The 17,051-nt window shown below is 39.4% G+C and overlaps 1 protein-coding gene across 1 annotated transcript; it reads left to right on the top strand.

Moving 5' to 3' along the window:
- Positions 1–420: 420 nt before the first annotated feature.
- LOC104510263 (maternal embryonic leucine zipper kinase-like) lies at positions 421–16,962 on the top strand (the record flags this gene model as incomplete). The annotated part of the gene is made up of 14 exons (XM_010152449.1): positions 421–484; positions 764–849; positions 1,304–1,420; positions 1,929–2,072; positions 3,594–3,662; positions 4,768–4,860; positions 6,078–6,176; positions 9,144–9,212; positions 9,725–9,823; positions 11,389–11,475; positions 12,811–12,939; positions 15,842–15,985; positions 16,562–16,564; positions 16,734–16,962. Coding segments are annotated over exons 1-14 (1,432 nt in total), but the record flags the coding sequence as incomplete, so codon positions are not given.
- Positions 16,963–17,051: the final 89 nt, after the last annotated feature.

The raw sequence follows: 17,051 nt of genomic DNA, 5'->3' as shown, positions 1-17,051 counted from the left end.
TTCGAGCTGGCTCTTCCCTGGGCTACCGCCTGGGCGCAGCCAACGAAAGGAGACGGCCGCTGTGGCGTTCTCCGGGGTCTTAGTCGTTGTGCCGGGGAGGAAACTCACGGAGGCGTTATCGCTGCTTCGGCAAAGCAGTCGCTCGTTCTCGCTGCTAATTTTTGCGAGGAGCTCGTGAAAGACCGCAGAGATTTGTGCTGTTACGGGCGTTTAGTCTTACTGGACGAGGAATGCACCTTAGCGGTGTGTAGCGCTTGGTAATGAAATCAGGTCGGGCCCCGCCCCCACCAGAGGGGCAGTAAATGTGCTTTCTGTTCCTACGAGTCTGTCCAGAGTGGAGAAGCGTGAACATTGACTACGGGTTTGCTTTTTTTTTTTCTTGCAGGTGCTGAGAATTGTAGGAACGCTATTCCTCTCAGAATGGCTGTAGGTGACTACGAGGAAATTTTCAAGTACTATGAATTACGCGAAACAATTGGAACAGGTAGGCTTAGTCTGTGAATGCAAACATATCTGGCCGATCTGACTCCTCGCTTAGCTGAGTATTGATTAACTGTTTCTGCAGTTAGGTCATGTTTTAAGCTTGTGTTTTGCGGTGCAGAAGTCTGAAATTGTAATTGGAAGTTGGTAGCAGTGATCACTTCTTCCTGTCATGCAGACACTGCACAGTGGGCATGCAATGTCTTCCAGCGTAACTGAGAGATCATAGGCAAGATACCATGTCATGACACTAACCTTTAAACATCTCTTTTTTGACTTCTAGGTGGGTTTGCAAAGGTAAAACTTGCGCAACATCTTCTCACTGGTGAAAAAGTTGCAATAAAAGTCATGGACAAACTTGCTCTCGGGGTAAGTGGAAACATACTTAAAAGTTGGTATCATCTTCTGCTGTTCTTCTGGAGTTCTCTAGAACACAGAGGTGCAATACGTCCAGGTGCTGCCTGCTTGTCTTGTTGGCTGTAGACATCTGAACAGAAAACTACAGATCTTATGCCCTCTTGTGGAGGGATCAACATTCTTGGGCTGTAAAACTGAGGAAGTAAGGGTTATTACAGTATTTCAAACAGAATGCTGATGAGAATAGTACCTATTGTACACTTGGCCCTCTGGGTTTTGCTGGTCAGTGTGCCAGAATTGTAGAGGAGTGGTGGCAGAGCTGTTTGGTTTGAATAGGATCAGTTGAGTTGTATGATGTTGTATATGTGCTGGAAAACTTCGTGTTGCACAACAATCTGATGCTTGCTGTGATATACAGACTGCCAAAGTAGCCAGCAATTTCAAAACTTGCTATTTTGTCTTCTAGGATGACTTGCCTCGTGTTAAAATAGAAATCGATGCCATGAAGAACTTAAATCACCAGCATATTTGCCAGTTGTATCATGTGATAGAAACATCCAAGAAAATATTCATGGTTTTAGAGGTAAGAAAATATGTTTCTGCCATGGTGAAGATTCCTGATTTTAGCTGTAGTGGCAGATGACAACAGAGTTCAAATTAAACAATTTTTTAAAAGTTATCTCAACAATGAGAATCAAGCTGGTAATACCCTCTCTGTTGTAAAAGCCAATCTTCTTGTTTGACAATAAGTGAAATAACTAATTCTTACCTTGCGCTTCAGTTATTTTAAAATAGCATCAGCAGGATACGTGAGACTAACTCCTGCGTGGTTGTCACCTCTGGGGCAATCTGTGTCGCCTAGGATATTAGTGTGATGTATCTGTTACAAGGTGTCAGGCAAGAGTCAGGCTTCTCAGCTTGTCTGCTCTGCTGCAGTGCTGACTGAGGGCACGCTTTAGGGGGCACTTGGGCACTGCTGTGATAAAGCAGAGGAAATGGAAGAGCATTCTCTAGTTGCTATCCAGTGCTCTTGTCGTTTAGGTTTTGTTACTGTATTCTAAACATATTTTCTTCTTCCTGTCTTATTGTAGTACTGTTCTGGAGGAGAGCTGTTTGATTACATAATTTCTAAGGACCGCCTTTCAGAAGAGGAAGCTCGTGTGTTTTTTCGCCAGATTGTTTCAGCAATTGCTTATGTTCACAGTCAAGGCTATGCCCACAGGGATCTCAAACCAGTAAGCCTGAACAGTAGTCAGATATGCATAAACGATAATGAACAGCCACTTTTTTTTTTCTCCACTAGGAGCCGGAGTAAGTTATGCCTTCTCCATTATTTTGTCCTTTAGAGCTCTTTATATAACATCTTCTGAAAGAGCATTATTTATCCTTGCTACTAGTTCCTCATATCTGAAGAAGGACCTTCCTCTGCAAGAGAAGCTGATCAACACACTCAAGCTGGCAGTGGAGCAGAGACATGGATTTGACTGAGTGTTGCTTATATGTTTTTGTTATCCCCTTTATTCCAGCTTCTACCTGAAGAGAGTCTATATTGTGCCACTCTTCTTCAAACTATTCTGTTTTCATGCTCAAAGGAAAATTCAACACCAATGGTTTGAACAATGATCCCTAGATAGAGGGTGTAGGGGAAGGGGCATATTACTGGACCCATCCTGTGGCTTTGCTGTCATTGCAGAGTTTAAGCATGTTTAGGGAATGGTTTTGAGTCTGCTTCTCCTTGAAGGGGTTAGAAATGTGCATTTTTGAGTTGCTGCAATCTCTGAGAACAGAGATCTAAGATAATTTAGTTCTGAGAACTAAATTCTTAAGTGCGCAAGCATTTTCCTAGACAGCTCATGCAGTCTCTGTCTGCAAAGAACTTCTCCCCAGATGAAGCACTGTATGTCTCTTTTTGGGAAGAGTGAGCCTGTAGCTGGAGAGTTGAGGGATTCATGTGATAACTTGGGTGGGGAGTGACTGCTAGAGGCTTCTGCTTGAACCTCCTGCTCAAAGCAGGGTCAGACCAAGCTTCTTGGGGCTTTATTCAGTCACACCTCTGACCTTTTCCAAGGATGAGGCAGGGCAGTCTCTCTGGGCAACCTGTCCTTATAAGGAGACAGGCTTTTCCTTATTTCCAGTCTGAATGTCTCATGATGCCTGTGATCTGTCCTTACTCCACTATGTGCTGTTGTAAAGAGAACAGCTCTGTCTTCATGCCTTCCTTGTAGGTATTAAAAGGCTGCCCATGAGGTTATCATGGAATCTTTCTGGTATACAGGCTGAACAAATTTCTTTTCCTCACCCTCTGCTCACGTGCTGCAGCCCCCTGAGCAGACTGGAGACCATCCTCTGATCATACTTCAGCTGGAGGTCTTTCCTGTACTGGGTGAGCAGAAACTAGATGCTCTGTTCTAGCTGGGCTGAACGGAAGGTTAGAGTTACTTCTCCCAGTCTGCTAGCTATGCTCCTTTTCCTACAGTCCATGGTGTTGCTGGCTGCCTTTTCTGTCAGAGCAGACTGCTCACTGAAGATCAGATTGCTGTATATCACCCCTGGCCCCAGGGCCTTTCTTAGCAGATAGGAACTAGTATTCCCTATCTGTGATATGGAACATATTCATTAGCAACCAATCAAAATCTCAAGAGGAGAGCTTTAGATAAATTCTAGCTGCTTATGATAAGAAATAAAAGAAAGAAAATGTAGTTCCTTGGATATTTAGGTTGTAGAAGTATTTATTACCACTTTTTTTTTTTAACCAGGAAAATCTGCTGATCGACGAGGAGCATAATTTGAAGCTGATAGACTTTGGACTGTGCGCGAAGCCAAAGGTAAGAGTATCAGTTACTTTCACACAGTGGAGCTAAATCAGCTACTGCACATACATAAGGAATGTTTGACTTGCTCACAGACCCTAAAATCATGCTGTTTGCCTGGTTGTCATTCAATCAATAATTACTTGGTAGGGTCTTAACTGTTTGAGAGAGCAGTTAACTGCGTGTTGTGACCAGGCTGTTTAGATTGTTTTCTCCTCTTACACTTCATCTTATGAAATCTAAGGCAAAGATCATCTTGTATGTGTAACACCAGCTGTCACGTATATAAGTCCTGTAATATAAAGCTTATGGTGGTGTGCATTTTTCCCTAATAAGTTTCAATGGTGTATTGCTCTTTTGAGAAGATTTGTATGTATGTGGAGATTGTGGATTGAATCAGATAGTTTATTCCAGTTACATTTACAAATCCTCTGTTTCAGTGTGCCGGTACTAAGCTGTTTAAAATTGATTTCTAGGAGTCTGTTCTATTTGTCAGCTTTACATGCAAGGTCGGTGATCTTAAACAACTTAATTGGAAGAAGATTTTACTAATCCAAATAGAGTTACATTTGCTCAGAACATTTTACTTGACTCAAGTTAGAACACCTTGCAAGCAATCAAGACTATTAGACCACTGTCTTGGTGGTAGAATGTCATCTTATTCTAATCTGCTTAGGAGAAAGCCCAGACAAAGTAATAACATGATTTTAATAACTAAGTAATTCTAGTGGTTCTTCATGAAGTTATTGTGTTAAATATTGGCATATATAACCAGCCAGCTTCATGACCAGTAGCTCTTGGATCACTTCTCCCCAAGTTCCACCACTCTTCTCTTTGCAGTTGCAAAGGGAAGTAGTATTATCAGAGGAGGAGCTGCAAGAAAACTGTGATAATAAATAAATGAGCAGCCTGGGATCCTAATGTTCATAAGATACTCATGGTCTTCAGACAATTTTTGCCTAGTGAAGACATGCACTGTACCAAAGCAAAGTATAAGGTGAATGTAGATGTACAGCACAGGAGAATGAAGCCTCTGAGGCCTCCAGTTACTCATTACTGGAAGACTTAAACTGTGTTAAAGCCAATGCTTCTGTGTGATTGCTTTTCTATGTTGTTCTAGGGTGGCCTTGATTACCATCTGAACACATGCTGTGGAAGCCCAGCTTATGCAGCACCAGAGCTGATTCAGGGCAAAGCATATATTGGCTCAGAGGTACGTGGCCCAGTTTTGGGATAGGGTGTCCCCCCTACACCCTGTGTGTTTAAAGGTGATCAGGTTCAGCTATGCTCACTTGGTTTCTTTCTCAAATGCTGCTGTATACCTTGCCCAGGTAGTTGTCGGAAGCTGTGTGGTAGCCTCAACATCACAGACTGGAATAGCACATGATGCTCTTCCCCACAGCTCATGTAGCTGGCTAGCTCATCTTGGACTAATGCTTCACTAAGCACATTTGTTGATCCATATTTTAGTGCCCTATGAAACAGTAACTTAAACTCATACCTGCTACTGCACGTTGTTTCAAGCAGCAGTTTCTTGTGATTATCCAACTCCTGTTGCAAATTTTTGTGCAGTCTCAGTATCTTATATAGTATTTACTACTATATAAGATACTACTGCTATAATACTATATACTACTTATATTGTATCTTACCAGGCCTGTCTTTAGCTTGAAATTCATGTGTGAAAATTTGCTGTCTTTGTACTGTGCAGTGTAGTAAAGTTTGAGAGGAGAAAAAACATGGAGTTTATCCAGCTTTGACTCCATGCCTAAAACATTAGGACCTGCGACTTGCCTTTGTCAGTCCATCCAAAGTGCTGTAATTGCAATCCTCTCAAACTTGCTGAACTGCTGCGGTGTTGGATGAGGTCAGCCTTTTTTCCCTTTTGTGTACCTTTGTACCACTGTCCTCCAACTCCTGCTTTTGATTTTTTTAATTTTGTTTTTCATGAAATCCAGTGCTTTTCAAGCCTCTTCTTTTTTAATGGTCTAAATGGGAATTAAACTATGAGGTGATATGAGGCTTGTGGACCTTGTCACGCTGTACAAGCAGACAAGAAGAAATAGGTCTTTGAAGTTGATTATAACTGTGCTGACAGCTGTTGCAATCAGTAATACATTACTGTATGAAATCCCTTCTGATGAGTTGGATTTCATTTTTGCCAGTAAAATCCTTGTAGATTGAAGGTAATGCAGCAATTTGGTGACCTAAGGAGATGATACTGGTTTTACTAGTGCTCTAGTCTGAGTGAACTGAAAATTGAGTTTGGGTTGTGTGCTTTCACTTGGAATATGTGTTCTGTCCAGAATTAAGGAGCCTACATTTTGAAAGTTTTATGTCGGCTTTGCCAAAGGGGGGACAATATTACCTGTCTCTAAGCTATTTTAGATTCAACAGGTTCATGAACTTCCGCTCATTTTTATTTTTTAGGCAGATATATGGAGCATGGGGGTACTACTGTATGCTCTACTGTGTGGCTTTCTCCCCTTTGATGACGACAATGTCATGGCTCTCTACAGGAAGATAATGGTAGGTACTGATGGTGCTAGAATACACTAGAAACAGAAATTGCCAAACACTGAGAGGCCTTTGCTTTTCTGATGGCAGAACCTGTTGAGCTGTGTCTAGTACAAAGAGGCTTATCTACTGAATTTTGTTACACTTTGCTATTTTCCATATCGATATTTTGTGGATTTGTTTCAGTCTTCAAACAGCCTTTCCATGACTCTAACTTGCTCCTATGATATGATAGGAAATTGCGTTTCAGGAGAAGTATTTTCTTGCTGTTGGACTAGATATTTGTATCTGAGCCTTTATCTGACTTCTCTCTGTATTGTATGGAATAAATTTGCAAATGTAATTTATTTATCAAAAATAATGTTCTTAAATTCTTGTATCTAAGAAAAGCAGTATTCTGCATCTGCCATTATGCTTTCCTCCTTCAAAATTTGGAGGAAATGTGACATGCGATAATCAACAGAAAGTTGAATAAGTAGCAAGTAATAGAATTCAGCAATTGGTTCTATTTCCATGTGAATTCCTCCTAGTGCAGCTAACAGCTGCTGTCCCACATCTTCCACACACCTCTACCAACTGCTTTTAAGGTGCCATAAAATTTATGTTGTTAAAGCTTCCGGTAAACAAGTGAGATGAGTAGCTATGGTGGGTAAGGGTTTTGGCTTCCTCTACTTCTTTCTCCTTCTCACCCAGAATCTAATAGGTCTTAAAAAAAGAAAAAAAAAAAACCCAACCCAAAACAAATACAAACAAACAAACCCCCAAAACACACAAACAAAAAAACCCCAAAAAGTCCGTAAGGGTGTTCAGGCTCTATTCTAGTAGGAGGCAACTTGCTGCTCATCTACACTGGGAGGACTTTCAGGGTGCATAACAATTGGAGCTCTATACAGTGCTGGATTAGTTCATTAAACAGCTTGGTCTTTTTTAATCTGGAATTGGAGTGGGCTTCAGTACCTTGGCAAAGAACTGTGGGAAACTCAGTTTGAGTTGTTGTAAAGAACTTTTTTAAAAAAAAAGTGGTGGGGGGATGGAGAAAGCAATGGCTAACTGATCCAAAGAGTGTGTAAAGGTGCTGATATTCAGGTGAGTCACCACTGAAATGATATGACTTTCCTACTTGCATAATCATAGAATATCTCGTGTTGGAAGGGATCCATAAGGATCTGTATTTGGTGTGTACTGTGTTGTCTACCCATAAGGATAGTTTACATTGAGAACTTGTCCATTTATAAGCATACTTTTGTAGGATGAGAGAAAATGCTTTATGCTAGGCATTACACCAAGATGCAGAAGCTGGTGAATTATCTAAGGTATTCATTCTCTTAAACTTATCAGTAGTTGAAATGTGGACAGAGCACTTGAATATGGAATGGAGATCTTAAGATAATCAGAGCTGATTTCTGCATCATTATAGTCTAAAGTGCACGTGAACTAGGAGCTGAGTTGCTTGGACTGGCAGAATGTTGGCGAGTGAAACTTAGACAAATAAGTTTTAAAACTTAGTCTGGATGTAATTAGAAACGAATAATGCCACAGACATTAAGACGCAGGATTGTTATTTCCACTCTGACTTTGTTTTAATTTTATGTAGTTGTGAACTGAAAATTGCTTGAAACAAGACACTTCCACACTACTGTGCAATTTAATTTCACACATTATATATCCTGAAATTTGTTGTAATTTCAACTCGGAACTGTTGTTCCAAATCAATGTAATAGTCTGCTGCTCAGGATTGTATGACATGCAATGCTTCTTTCCCTGGAATGTTCCACATCACTTGGGAATAATTGAATAAATGCCTTTAATTTTTGAATGAAAAATCAAGCATGTGATGTAACTTATGTAAACAAAACAAAACAAAAAAACCCAAAAACAAACAAACAAAGATTAAATCCTGGTGTGATTTTTTTTGTATCTGGTAAGTGTTGCAGTGTTGCAAGCTATTTATCTTCCAGCATTACTCTCAGTCAGGTAGATAGTAATTTGGTTTTTTCCTTGTCTCATGTTCTGTAGCAACATATTAAAAGCACAATGCGGAGTATATGTTACTTGACTTGTCTTAGTTTTAGAGTGAGGCTGAGTTGTGAAATAGCCTACAAATTCTTTCTAAGTAGCTCATGAATAGTGTCTGTAAAGATGTAACTTAAATTCTTTAACCTGTGGTGTCAAAACAATATATACTCTGCTTAGAAACATGTTGCATACGATATTAACTGTTTTGTTATTGAGGCATTTTCTTGCAGAAGGGAAACTACTGACAAGTGAATGGTTGTGTTATTTCACAGTGGCTGTTTCCTGATTTAAAAAAAAAAAAAAAAATTCATTGAGAAGTAAAAGATCCTTGGTGGTGACTTGGTTTGTTTTTAGCTACTGTTGTACCTCAAATCTGAAAGCCACTTTGAGGTTATTTCTAAGCAAGAATTAAAAAAAAAAAAAATGTGGTTGAAAGAAACTTACTTGTTAGATCTGTAACCATTTTCCTGTCTACAGTATGATTAGAGATTGAAACTCCAGCGTTAGAAGTAACCTACTCAAAGAAAGAATAGCTAAATGTTGAGGATGGTTTATTTTTAATGGCTGGAAAGCAGTGATTTCAATGAATATTCACATTTCAAAGTGCTAATATCAGTCCTTTATGTTCCAACATGTTTGCATTTCTAAAACTTAAATATCAAGCTGATATGAAATGATGCAATAGGTAAGGAGCACCTGCTGCAAAAGTGGACTGAGATTTGACAAAAGCTGAGTGGGTGAAAACTGCAGCTGATAATGCAAATATAGCATTTTCCTTACTAATACAGCTGGGTTTTAGTACTGCCATTAAATTTATTCAGGTCATTCTTGCAGCTAAGTTTGCATGTGCCTGCTGTTCCTCCTTTTTGACTGAATACACATGTCATTCTCATCCAAGTAATTTAGTAGTTCCTTTTGAGCTGGTTGTTCAAAGTTCATTCTAAATCCTCTTCTTTTCTGCAGAGAGGAAAATACAGTATTCCAAAGTGGCTCTCTCCTAGCAGTACGCTACTGCTTAACCAAATGCTGCAGGTAAAGGTATTGCTTCTATTCAATAGTTACATAAAGTACTGTTGCATAGGTGAGAACATTGCATCCATGAAATACTTAAATATTCAATATTTAAAGAAGTTTAATTCTTACAAACTTTTGAAGAAAAGATTAATATTGCCTTCTGCTCAAAATTCTTTGAGCAGAATGATTTGGTCTAGAAATAATTAAACAAAGGCTTCAAGCACCCTGTGTTTTGTTGGTTTTAATTGTGCTCTATAAATAAGAACTAGTTTATAAATGAAGCTAAACACACTGAATATCCATTTGGGCTACATATAATCAATCTAGCCAATGCCAAATGCTCCTGGACCCTTTATTGTACCTATAGGTTCTATAATTGCTCTTCAGAGCTCATATGTTTGACCTTTTGATGAACCTGTGAAACAGTATTGGTTTCTGTTTTGAGTTTCTAACCACCCTAAAATTCTGAGAAGACAACAAAACCAGTACTGCCCCATGACTCAGGTGTCAGCTTGACTTTTATTGTCTAGGTGGACCCCAAGAAGCGGATTACGGTTAAACATCTCTTAAGTCACCCGTGGCTCATGCAAGGTTACTCTGATGCTGTTCAGTGGCAAAGTATATACCCAGTAAGTACAATTGTCAGGTGAATGCTAAAATATTTACTGTAATCTTTACTGGCTTACTACGGTATTCGGGGGGGGGTGGGGCTGAAGAGACATTCCTCCAAAGATGAACTATGAGATGGCCATGGTTCCTTTCAAATTTTTCTTGCTGTCAGAATATTAGTTTGTCTTGATTTCTCTTGAGGAGGTATTTCAAATTCCTTGTATTCTGCAGCTGATGCTTGATTTGCAAAATAACTGATGTCACATTTTGATGAGAAGTATTTCCGCATATGAATGACCAGTTGATTCTCCAGGCTGCTTGGTCAATAACTTAAGGTGCAAATTGCAAATATTCTTAAGTGCACGTGTGCTGATTTTAGTTGGGATAGGGTTAATTTTCCTCACAGTAGATAATATGAGACTGTTTTGGATTTGTGCTGAGAACAACATTGATAAAACACTGTTGTTTTCAGTTGTTGCTAAGGAATGTTTATATCAAGGCAGTTTTTTGGTTTCTGCTGCTTCTGCCCCTGTGTTCCCAGCTTCTTATAGAGAAGCTGGGAGAGGACACAGCCCAGACAGCTGACCCAAGCTGACATGCGGTGGCATGAAATGTCATGCTCGGTATATAAGCTGGAGGGAGTGGATTGGGGGTCTTGCTTGTGGGGGATTTTTTTTCTCAAAATCTGGCTCTTGTTGCTTGGAGACTGGTTGGCTGTCAGTCGGCAGGTGTTGGGCGGTTGTGTAATTTGTTTTCTCTTCCATTATTTTTATTACTTATTATTAGTAGTAATGTTAGTATTGTTAGTGTTATACATATAACTTTATTTCATTTAAATTATTAAACTGTTCTTGTCTCAGCCCACAAGTTCTCTTATGTTTCTGCCATTCGCTTCCCTTTCTACTGAGGAGGGGAACGTGAACGTGAGCAAGCAACTCTGTGGTGCTTAGTTGAGGAGGGTCAAACCACTACAGCATATTAGACATGATTATGATTTATCTTGTATTTAGTCTTCTAGTTTGAATAAATAAATTTGAAAGTATTTCCATCCTGTCTCTCACACTTGTTTTACTGAAAGACTAAGGTAGCATGAAGAGGAAAACCTTCCAAAAATGAAGTAATCTAGCTTTCAGCAGTAAGTACTGAAGAGTTTATGCATGTTTGCGGCCAATGCCTGCCTTGGCCACTGGATGCCACTCTCTCTCTAGGTAAAGAACAGCTTTACTGTGCTGCCAGCATGAGTTCGACTGGCTCCAGGAAAGGTGCATCTCTGATATGCTTTCATCTCTCCTTGAATATTGAAAGCTACCTTCCATTCTGGTAAAAATCTCATCTGCTGTCAGGTTTTCTTACTTGAATTGACAACCTCTTGCCAAAGAAGAGCCAGACTCTTGGAATCGTTGAACTTGTATGACTTTTTCAGTCAATTCCCTATAATATTTAGCTATGATGCTAACTATTTAAAATACAACGTCTAAAATCATGGTTGATTATTGACTCAGCCCACTGGGTTTCACAACAGTGTCAGTCGGATTATGAGACAACTCGAAAGCCTTATGCTTCAATATCTGTTGTGTTCTTGCAGCTGGGACATCTTGATGAAGACTGCATAACAGAGCTTTCTGTGTTTCATAAACAGAGTGCAGAGACCATATTGAAATTGATATCAGAGGTAAGAAGTACATATCAGTAATTTGCATTAATTAAGCACAGTAGTACAGTAAATAAGTTTACTGTATTAAGAGACTAGTGCTCGCTTATTCTGAAGCATGACATTTTTTTATACTTTTCAAATTTAAGGAGCCCCTGCAAAAGTCCAGACAGAATCTAGCTGTAGCTTGTAACTACGGTTCTGAAGTTGTTTAGCTTTTTCTCCTTTAACTGTGCTTGTGATGTTTCCTAAACCTTAGTGTTATTTTCCACCACTGTAAAAATCCTTCTGAATCTTTTAAAGTCAAAAGACTTACAGAAATTTATAGTTGAACTGATGCCATTTGCTGGGTTAACTCTTTGCTTTGAAATGGCTCAGTAAGTAAGAGGGGGCAAAAAACAAAAAGACTAAGAAATATCAGAGCATCACCCAGGCAGACTTTTTTTGAATTACTACACACGTTTTTTAAAGAAGTGAGCATGTTTAGTCACGTTTGAATACAAATGACAAAAATTGAACTAACTACATCTAGGATTATACAAATCAGCAATGACATTGCAAACTGTAGAAGAGACTTAAAATATGACGCATGCTCCAGCTTTAACCTGAATCTAAAAATTCTCCCTTAATATTGAATTTCTTGATTTCTTGTACGTGGTGACAGCAATGTAGTTTTTTGGTTTGCAAGAACTGTTAGGTTTTCTACGTAACTGTAGTAGAAACAGCCTTAAAAGGTATGCAATACTTAAGATGGAATTGTGGAGTTAATGTTACTTGTTCTTCAGTTACAGGAAATAGTCTGAATAATCTGTCTACACATGGAAAAACCTTCAAATGGGTTTGGCGCATTTGCATAGTCCTTCACTGGAGGATTTCCTATCCCTTATAACTAATTCAAATTCATTATGCTATGCTGCAAACCTGTCAAGCGTCCTGCTCATGTTCCTCACACAAGCAGAGCTGCTGAAAATCATGTAAACATTTGGTGCCGCTTGTGGGGACTTCCAAAAAAAATGTGACCCTTGTTGAAATATCAGCTTTGTGTTCACTTCATTGGGTAGATTCTGGCCCCAGTGTTAGTTTTCATGCTAGTGAGCATATGAGTGTACTACAAACTAACTTGCAAAGAGCAACCACCATTCTTTTTCTGGATCTCAAGCACATAATGTGAATCAGCTGAAGTCTGAAATTACACTTAAGTGATCAAGGATTAGGGATGCATGTCAGGTAGAAAAACTTGCAGAAATAAAGAAATCTTCAGAAGGCTGTGTTTTGCTTTGTATTTGCAATGTTTCCAAAGAGGAGATAAAATACTTTTTTTTTTTTTCCCCCCTCCTTTTCCTCTTACCCCCTAAGTGGAAATATGACCAAATGTCAGCCACATATCTTCTGCTTCAGTCTAAGAAGGCTCGTGGCAAGCATGTTTGCTTAAGGGTTCCATGTCTAACTGGGCATGCCAGTACAACACAGTCATCAGGCCTCGAGGTAAGTTTTTAATTTAACAGGACAACATAGTGATTAAAATGCTGCTCTGCATGAACGAAGCTCTTCCTGGGATAAGACTGGTGCACTGAACATCAGTAAGAGAGCATGTGTGCAGTGAGAAAAAGTCTTGGTCATTAAGCAGTTCAGTCTCCTCATTAACACGTTTTAGCAAGCTGGACTCCCTCTATGAATTGACATTACCGGACTAAGTATCCGTGAAGATGTGGTGCATTCTGAGTGCCGCACAGACTCACCCTTGGCTGTTCACAGAAATGGACTGAAGTTGCTCCTTTTCCTGGCCTACGTGATCATTCTAGATTTTCCTCTGTGTTGCTGAGCTTCTTACTGGACTCTTTGCTGTTTGCCTCTAAATATTTTTGCATCTTGCTGGTTGTATTTAACATAGCTTAGTAAGGAAAGTCTGAAACATCCTGGCACATCATCTGTGCAGCTTACTTTGACATGATGTGGACACTACATGAGCTGATGGTCAAAGCTGAGAGACCCATTCCTTCCTTCTCTGTTGCCCTTTAGAAAACAAACCCAGAGAGGATTCTTCCTATTTTTTTGTAAAGGAAACAGGTTGCTGATGTCTTACTGATGAACTGGATTCTCAGGTGGTTTTATATATCTTACAGTAATTTCTGTTCCTGTATTTTGGTATCAAAGTACAAATAGGGCACTTCACAACTTGTCTAAAGCTGTTAAATTGCTTGCAATATCATATATGATATGCAGCTTTGTGTGTTGTCAGTGATACTTGTTTATATTTACAAACTCAAAAGCATTCAGTAAAATTGCAGACTTCCCCTTTGAACTGTAGACATCTGTATGAAGTTGTTAGCTAGCTCTGTGAAATGTGCTCTTCTCCACAGACACAAGCACTCGCAATACTTCCTGTATCTGATTCAATTGCATGTAAATCAACTCAGTTCACTTGCACAACTGCTCTGCAAAGCAGATGAGAATTCTAAGATTACCAGTGGACACAATCAGGTGTTGAGTAGTGAGGGCCACAGCCCAAGGGCCAGAACCCAAGAACTATCGCAGCAGATTCTGAGCAAACCCTATCAGCAATAGCACAACTGGGAAAACTAAACAAACCCACCAAACCCCTCATGAAAAAGCCGACACAGGAGTTAGCAAAGCAGCTAACGCAGGAGTCAGGGAGAGTGTTAGCAAGTGTACGGGAGTGAACAAGAGAAAGTAGAAAGGAGAATAATGGCTCCCAGAACCCCTCCTCACCTCTGCCCTGAGCATGACATACTATGGAATGAAATACTTCCTTGGTCAGCCTGGGTCAGCTGCCTGAACTGTGTCCCCCGCACTGCCTGTAGTGAGACAGCGAGAGCTGGGAACGCAGCTGCAGTATCAGAAGCAGAGAAAGACCTTGAATTTAGTGCAGGCATTCCCCAGTGCCATCTAAGAACTTATCAGTGCTTCTCTCTGCATCCAGGAACACAGCTTCTTAGCAGCCAGGGTAAAGAGAGTTAATGCTTTCCTGACTGAACCCAGCTCATCAGGTCATTTTAAGGTGATTCTCTAGGTTCAGTGGTGCTGATGCTGTGAAGTTACTTGGTCTCTAGTGGTGTCTTATGTAAATTGATCTGTTAATATTTAACATATGCATTATACCTTCACACATGAATGTGAAAATCATGTCTACTCAGCACAACAATCCACTAGTCCTCCTACTGCACTCGGGACACATTTAACTTATCTGCCTGTAGATACTCTGAGTGAATATCAACTGAATTTTCTGAAATACCCAACTAGCAAAGTTCTTTACTTACAGCTGGTCTAATGTGAAGACAACCAAGCAAACAGAACCTTTAACTTAACTAGCTTCTGAATTTGGTAACACAAGCTTGTATGTCATACTGCCCTATTTTAAAGAGTTTGCAGAAGGATATTCCAAAAAATTTACCATGGCATGAATTTCATCTGGAACACAGTAGCTGAGGGATCCTATTCAGGCATTCCAGTATGAATGATTATAATGGAACATGATTTCAACTACAGTACTGGGCTGTTAGCTTCCTGACTGTAGCTAGCAGCCCTTTCGTAAGGCCTTTTTAGTAAGTCATCACAGTAGGTCTGGTACCATACCAGAAAGCTCTGTTTCTATTCCAGTAGCAATGAGAGATCTGATCATTGCAACATCCTTGATCATAGGCCAAGATAAACTTACCTGCCAGCAGAACGTAACTTCCTAAAATGGCATCCAACCTAGCTGATAACTACTGATAATTGAAAATAACTATGCAATTTCACTGAAGGGGTATGAAACAAGTCATTGTGAATAGCTTCTTGAAAATAACAAAAGGTGTTGTAAACTAAGGATGCTGTAATATACCTCTGATTGCAGGTGGTCTGAGCCATGAAGTCTTGACTGAAGTAGTGAATCCTGTGATACAATAAAAACCAGCTTTTTTCAGGGCTAGCAGTTAGGTGAAGGGTTCTGAATGCTAGTTCAAGTACTGTTGCAGATTCTGTAATCATCTGTTTTGGATGTCATGTGTTTACCTTTATGCTGCCCCCTTCCAGACTTCACTGCATTCTTCGCTGGGGTTTTTGCCAGTTTATCTTGTGGTCCATATCTTGAAATCAAAGTCATGTAACTTTTGAGTTCCTTCTCTTTTTGACACAGGTCAGGAAAGATGACTTGTTAATTGTGCTTTGAGAGTAATTTTGCATCTGCTTTTGGTACAAATGAGAAATCCACACTGACAATATTAAAGTCATGTTGTAAAACTCAGGTCACTGGCATGGGAACTTCTGTTTGGTGTTAACCATAATTAGGAACTTAGTAAGAAATAAGATTTAGATTTTAATGATGCTTTTCTGATGAAGTCTTCCTTTTAATCATGTAGTGGCATGTCAACTGATTATTTTTTTTCAGTCTGAAAAACCTGTGACATATGAAGACATGCCAGACTGCAGTGAAGTGCCTCATGCGTTTGGATCCATGGAATTTTCTGATACAGATTCACTGCTTGAGCAGTCTTCGTTAGAAGAGTTTTTTCTAAATTCTCACAGAACAAAGGTGTCTGAAAAATAAATACCGGTTCCTTTAAAAAAAAACAACCCAAAACTATTCTTAATCAAAAAATGTTGTTATACATAATACTTACTACATCTCTAAATTTTTGGGGGACTCCGGCCAAGGGGAGTTATAAACTGAGTAAAGAAGTTGTTTTTTAAATATATAGCTGAACATAAATTGTGCCTTCCTCTACCTGTAGGTCATGATTCATACGATGAGAACTTGAGCTTTGACATTTGATTTGCATAAGAACAGCATCTAGGGAATGAGTAGATGAGGCAATGAGGGTTTTAGAACTGGTGGGGAAACAAATAGGTACAGCAAACAAGATCTCTGAGCTAGGCTAGAGCAGGACAGGTCTTTGAAGAAGTGAAACCTTTCTCTATTGGACAGGAAAATACGATGAAGCAGTTAGCTCTGTTAAAATTATATAGTTAAGAATTCAACTATATAATTTTAACAGAGCTAAGAATTCTCATTTGATTTGAAATGAGCTGGTGAGGAAGTCAAACGTGTGAGCTGAAGAGTTTAGAAGAGCAGATAAAGACATGGCAAATGACCTGAGATGTTGTTCAGCAAGTTATATAGGGAATCAGAAGGACTGAAAAGTGTTAAACTATTTTGCATAATAGCCAAGCATTGTATGGTATTTTTTGACCTCCTTCAATTTTAGAATTTCCTTGTCTGTAACATGTCTGAATGTGATCATAATACAGCAAAGCATGACTCTCTTTTTTACATCTCATAGCATTCAAGGCATGATGCTCAACTAGATGGTATGGACTTCACACTGTCAACTCCAGTGGAAAGAAACGTGGCATCAAAGAAGCATGAAAACAAAGAGAATGTTGATACAGAGTTAGCTCTAAGAAATGAAATCCCCTTTGCAATTCCTGCTCCAAAGACTCCTCTTGTGAACAGTTGGAATGAGGCACCACCAGTACAAACCACACCCTTACAGGCATCTGCCTTGGAAGGTATGTTGAATGTAACCAGTGAAAACTTTGAACATATATGTTGCTTAGGAATTACTGTAAATTCAAATATGAATCATAGAATCATAGAA

This window comes from Eurypyga helias, unplaced genomic scaffold (assembly GCF_000690775.1).
Source record: "Eurypyga helias isolate BGI_N326 unplaced genomic scaffold, ASM69077v1 scaffold35635, whole genome shotgun sequence".
NCBI lineage: Eukaryota > Metazoa > Chordata > Aves > Eurypygiformes > Eurypygidae > Eurypyga > Eurypyga helias.
The sequence above is the reverse complement of the archived record's forward strand: the minus strand, read 5'-3'. Positions and strand labels throughout refer to the sequence as shown.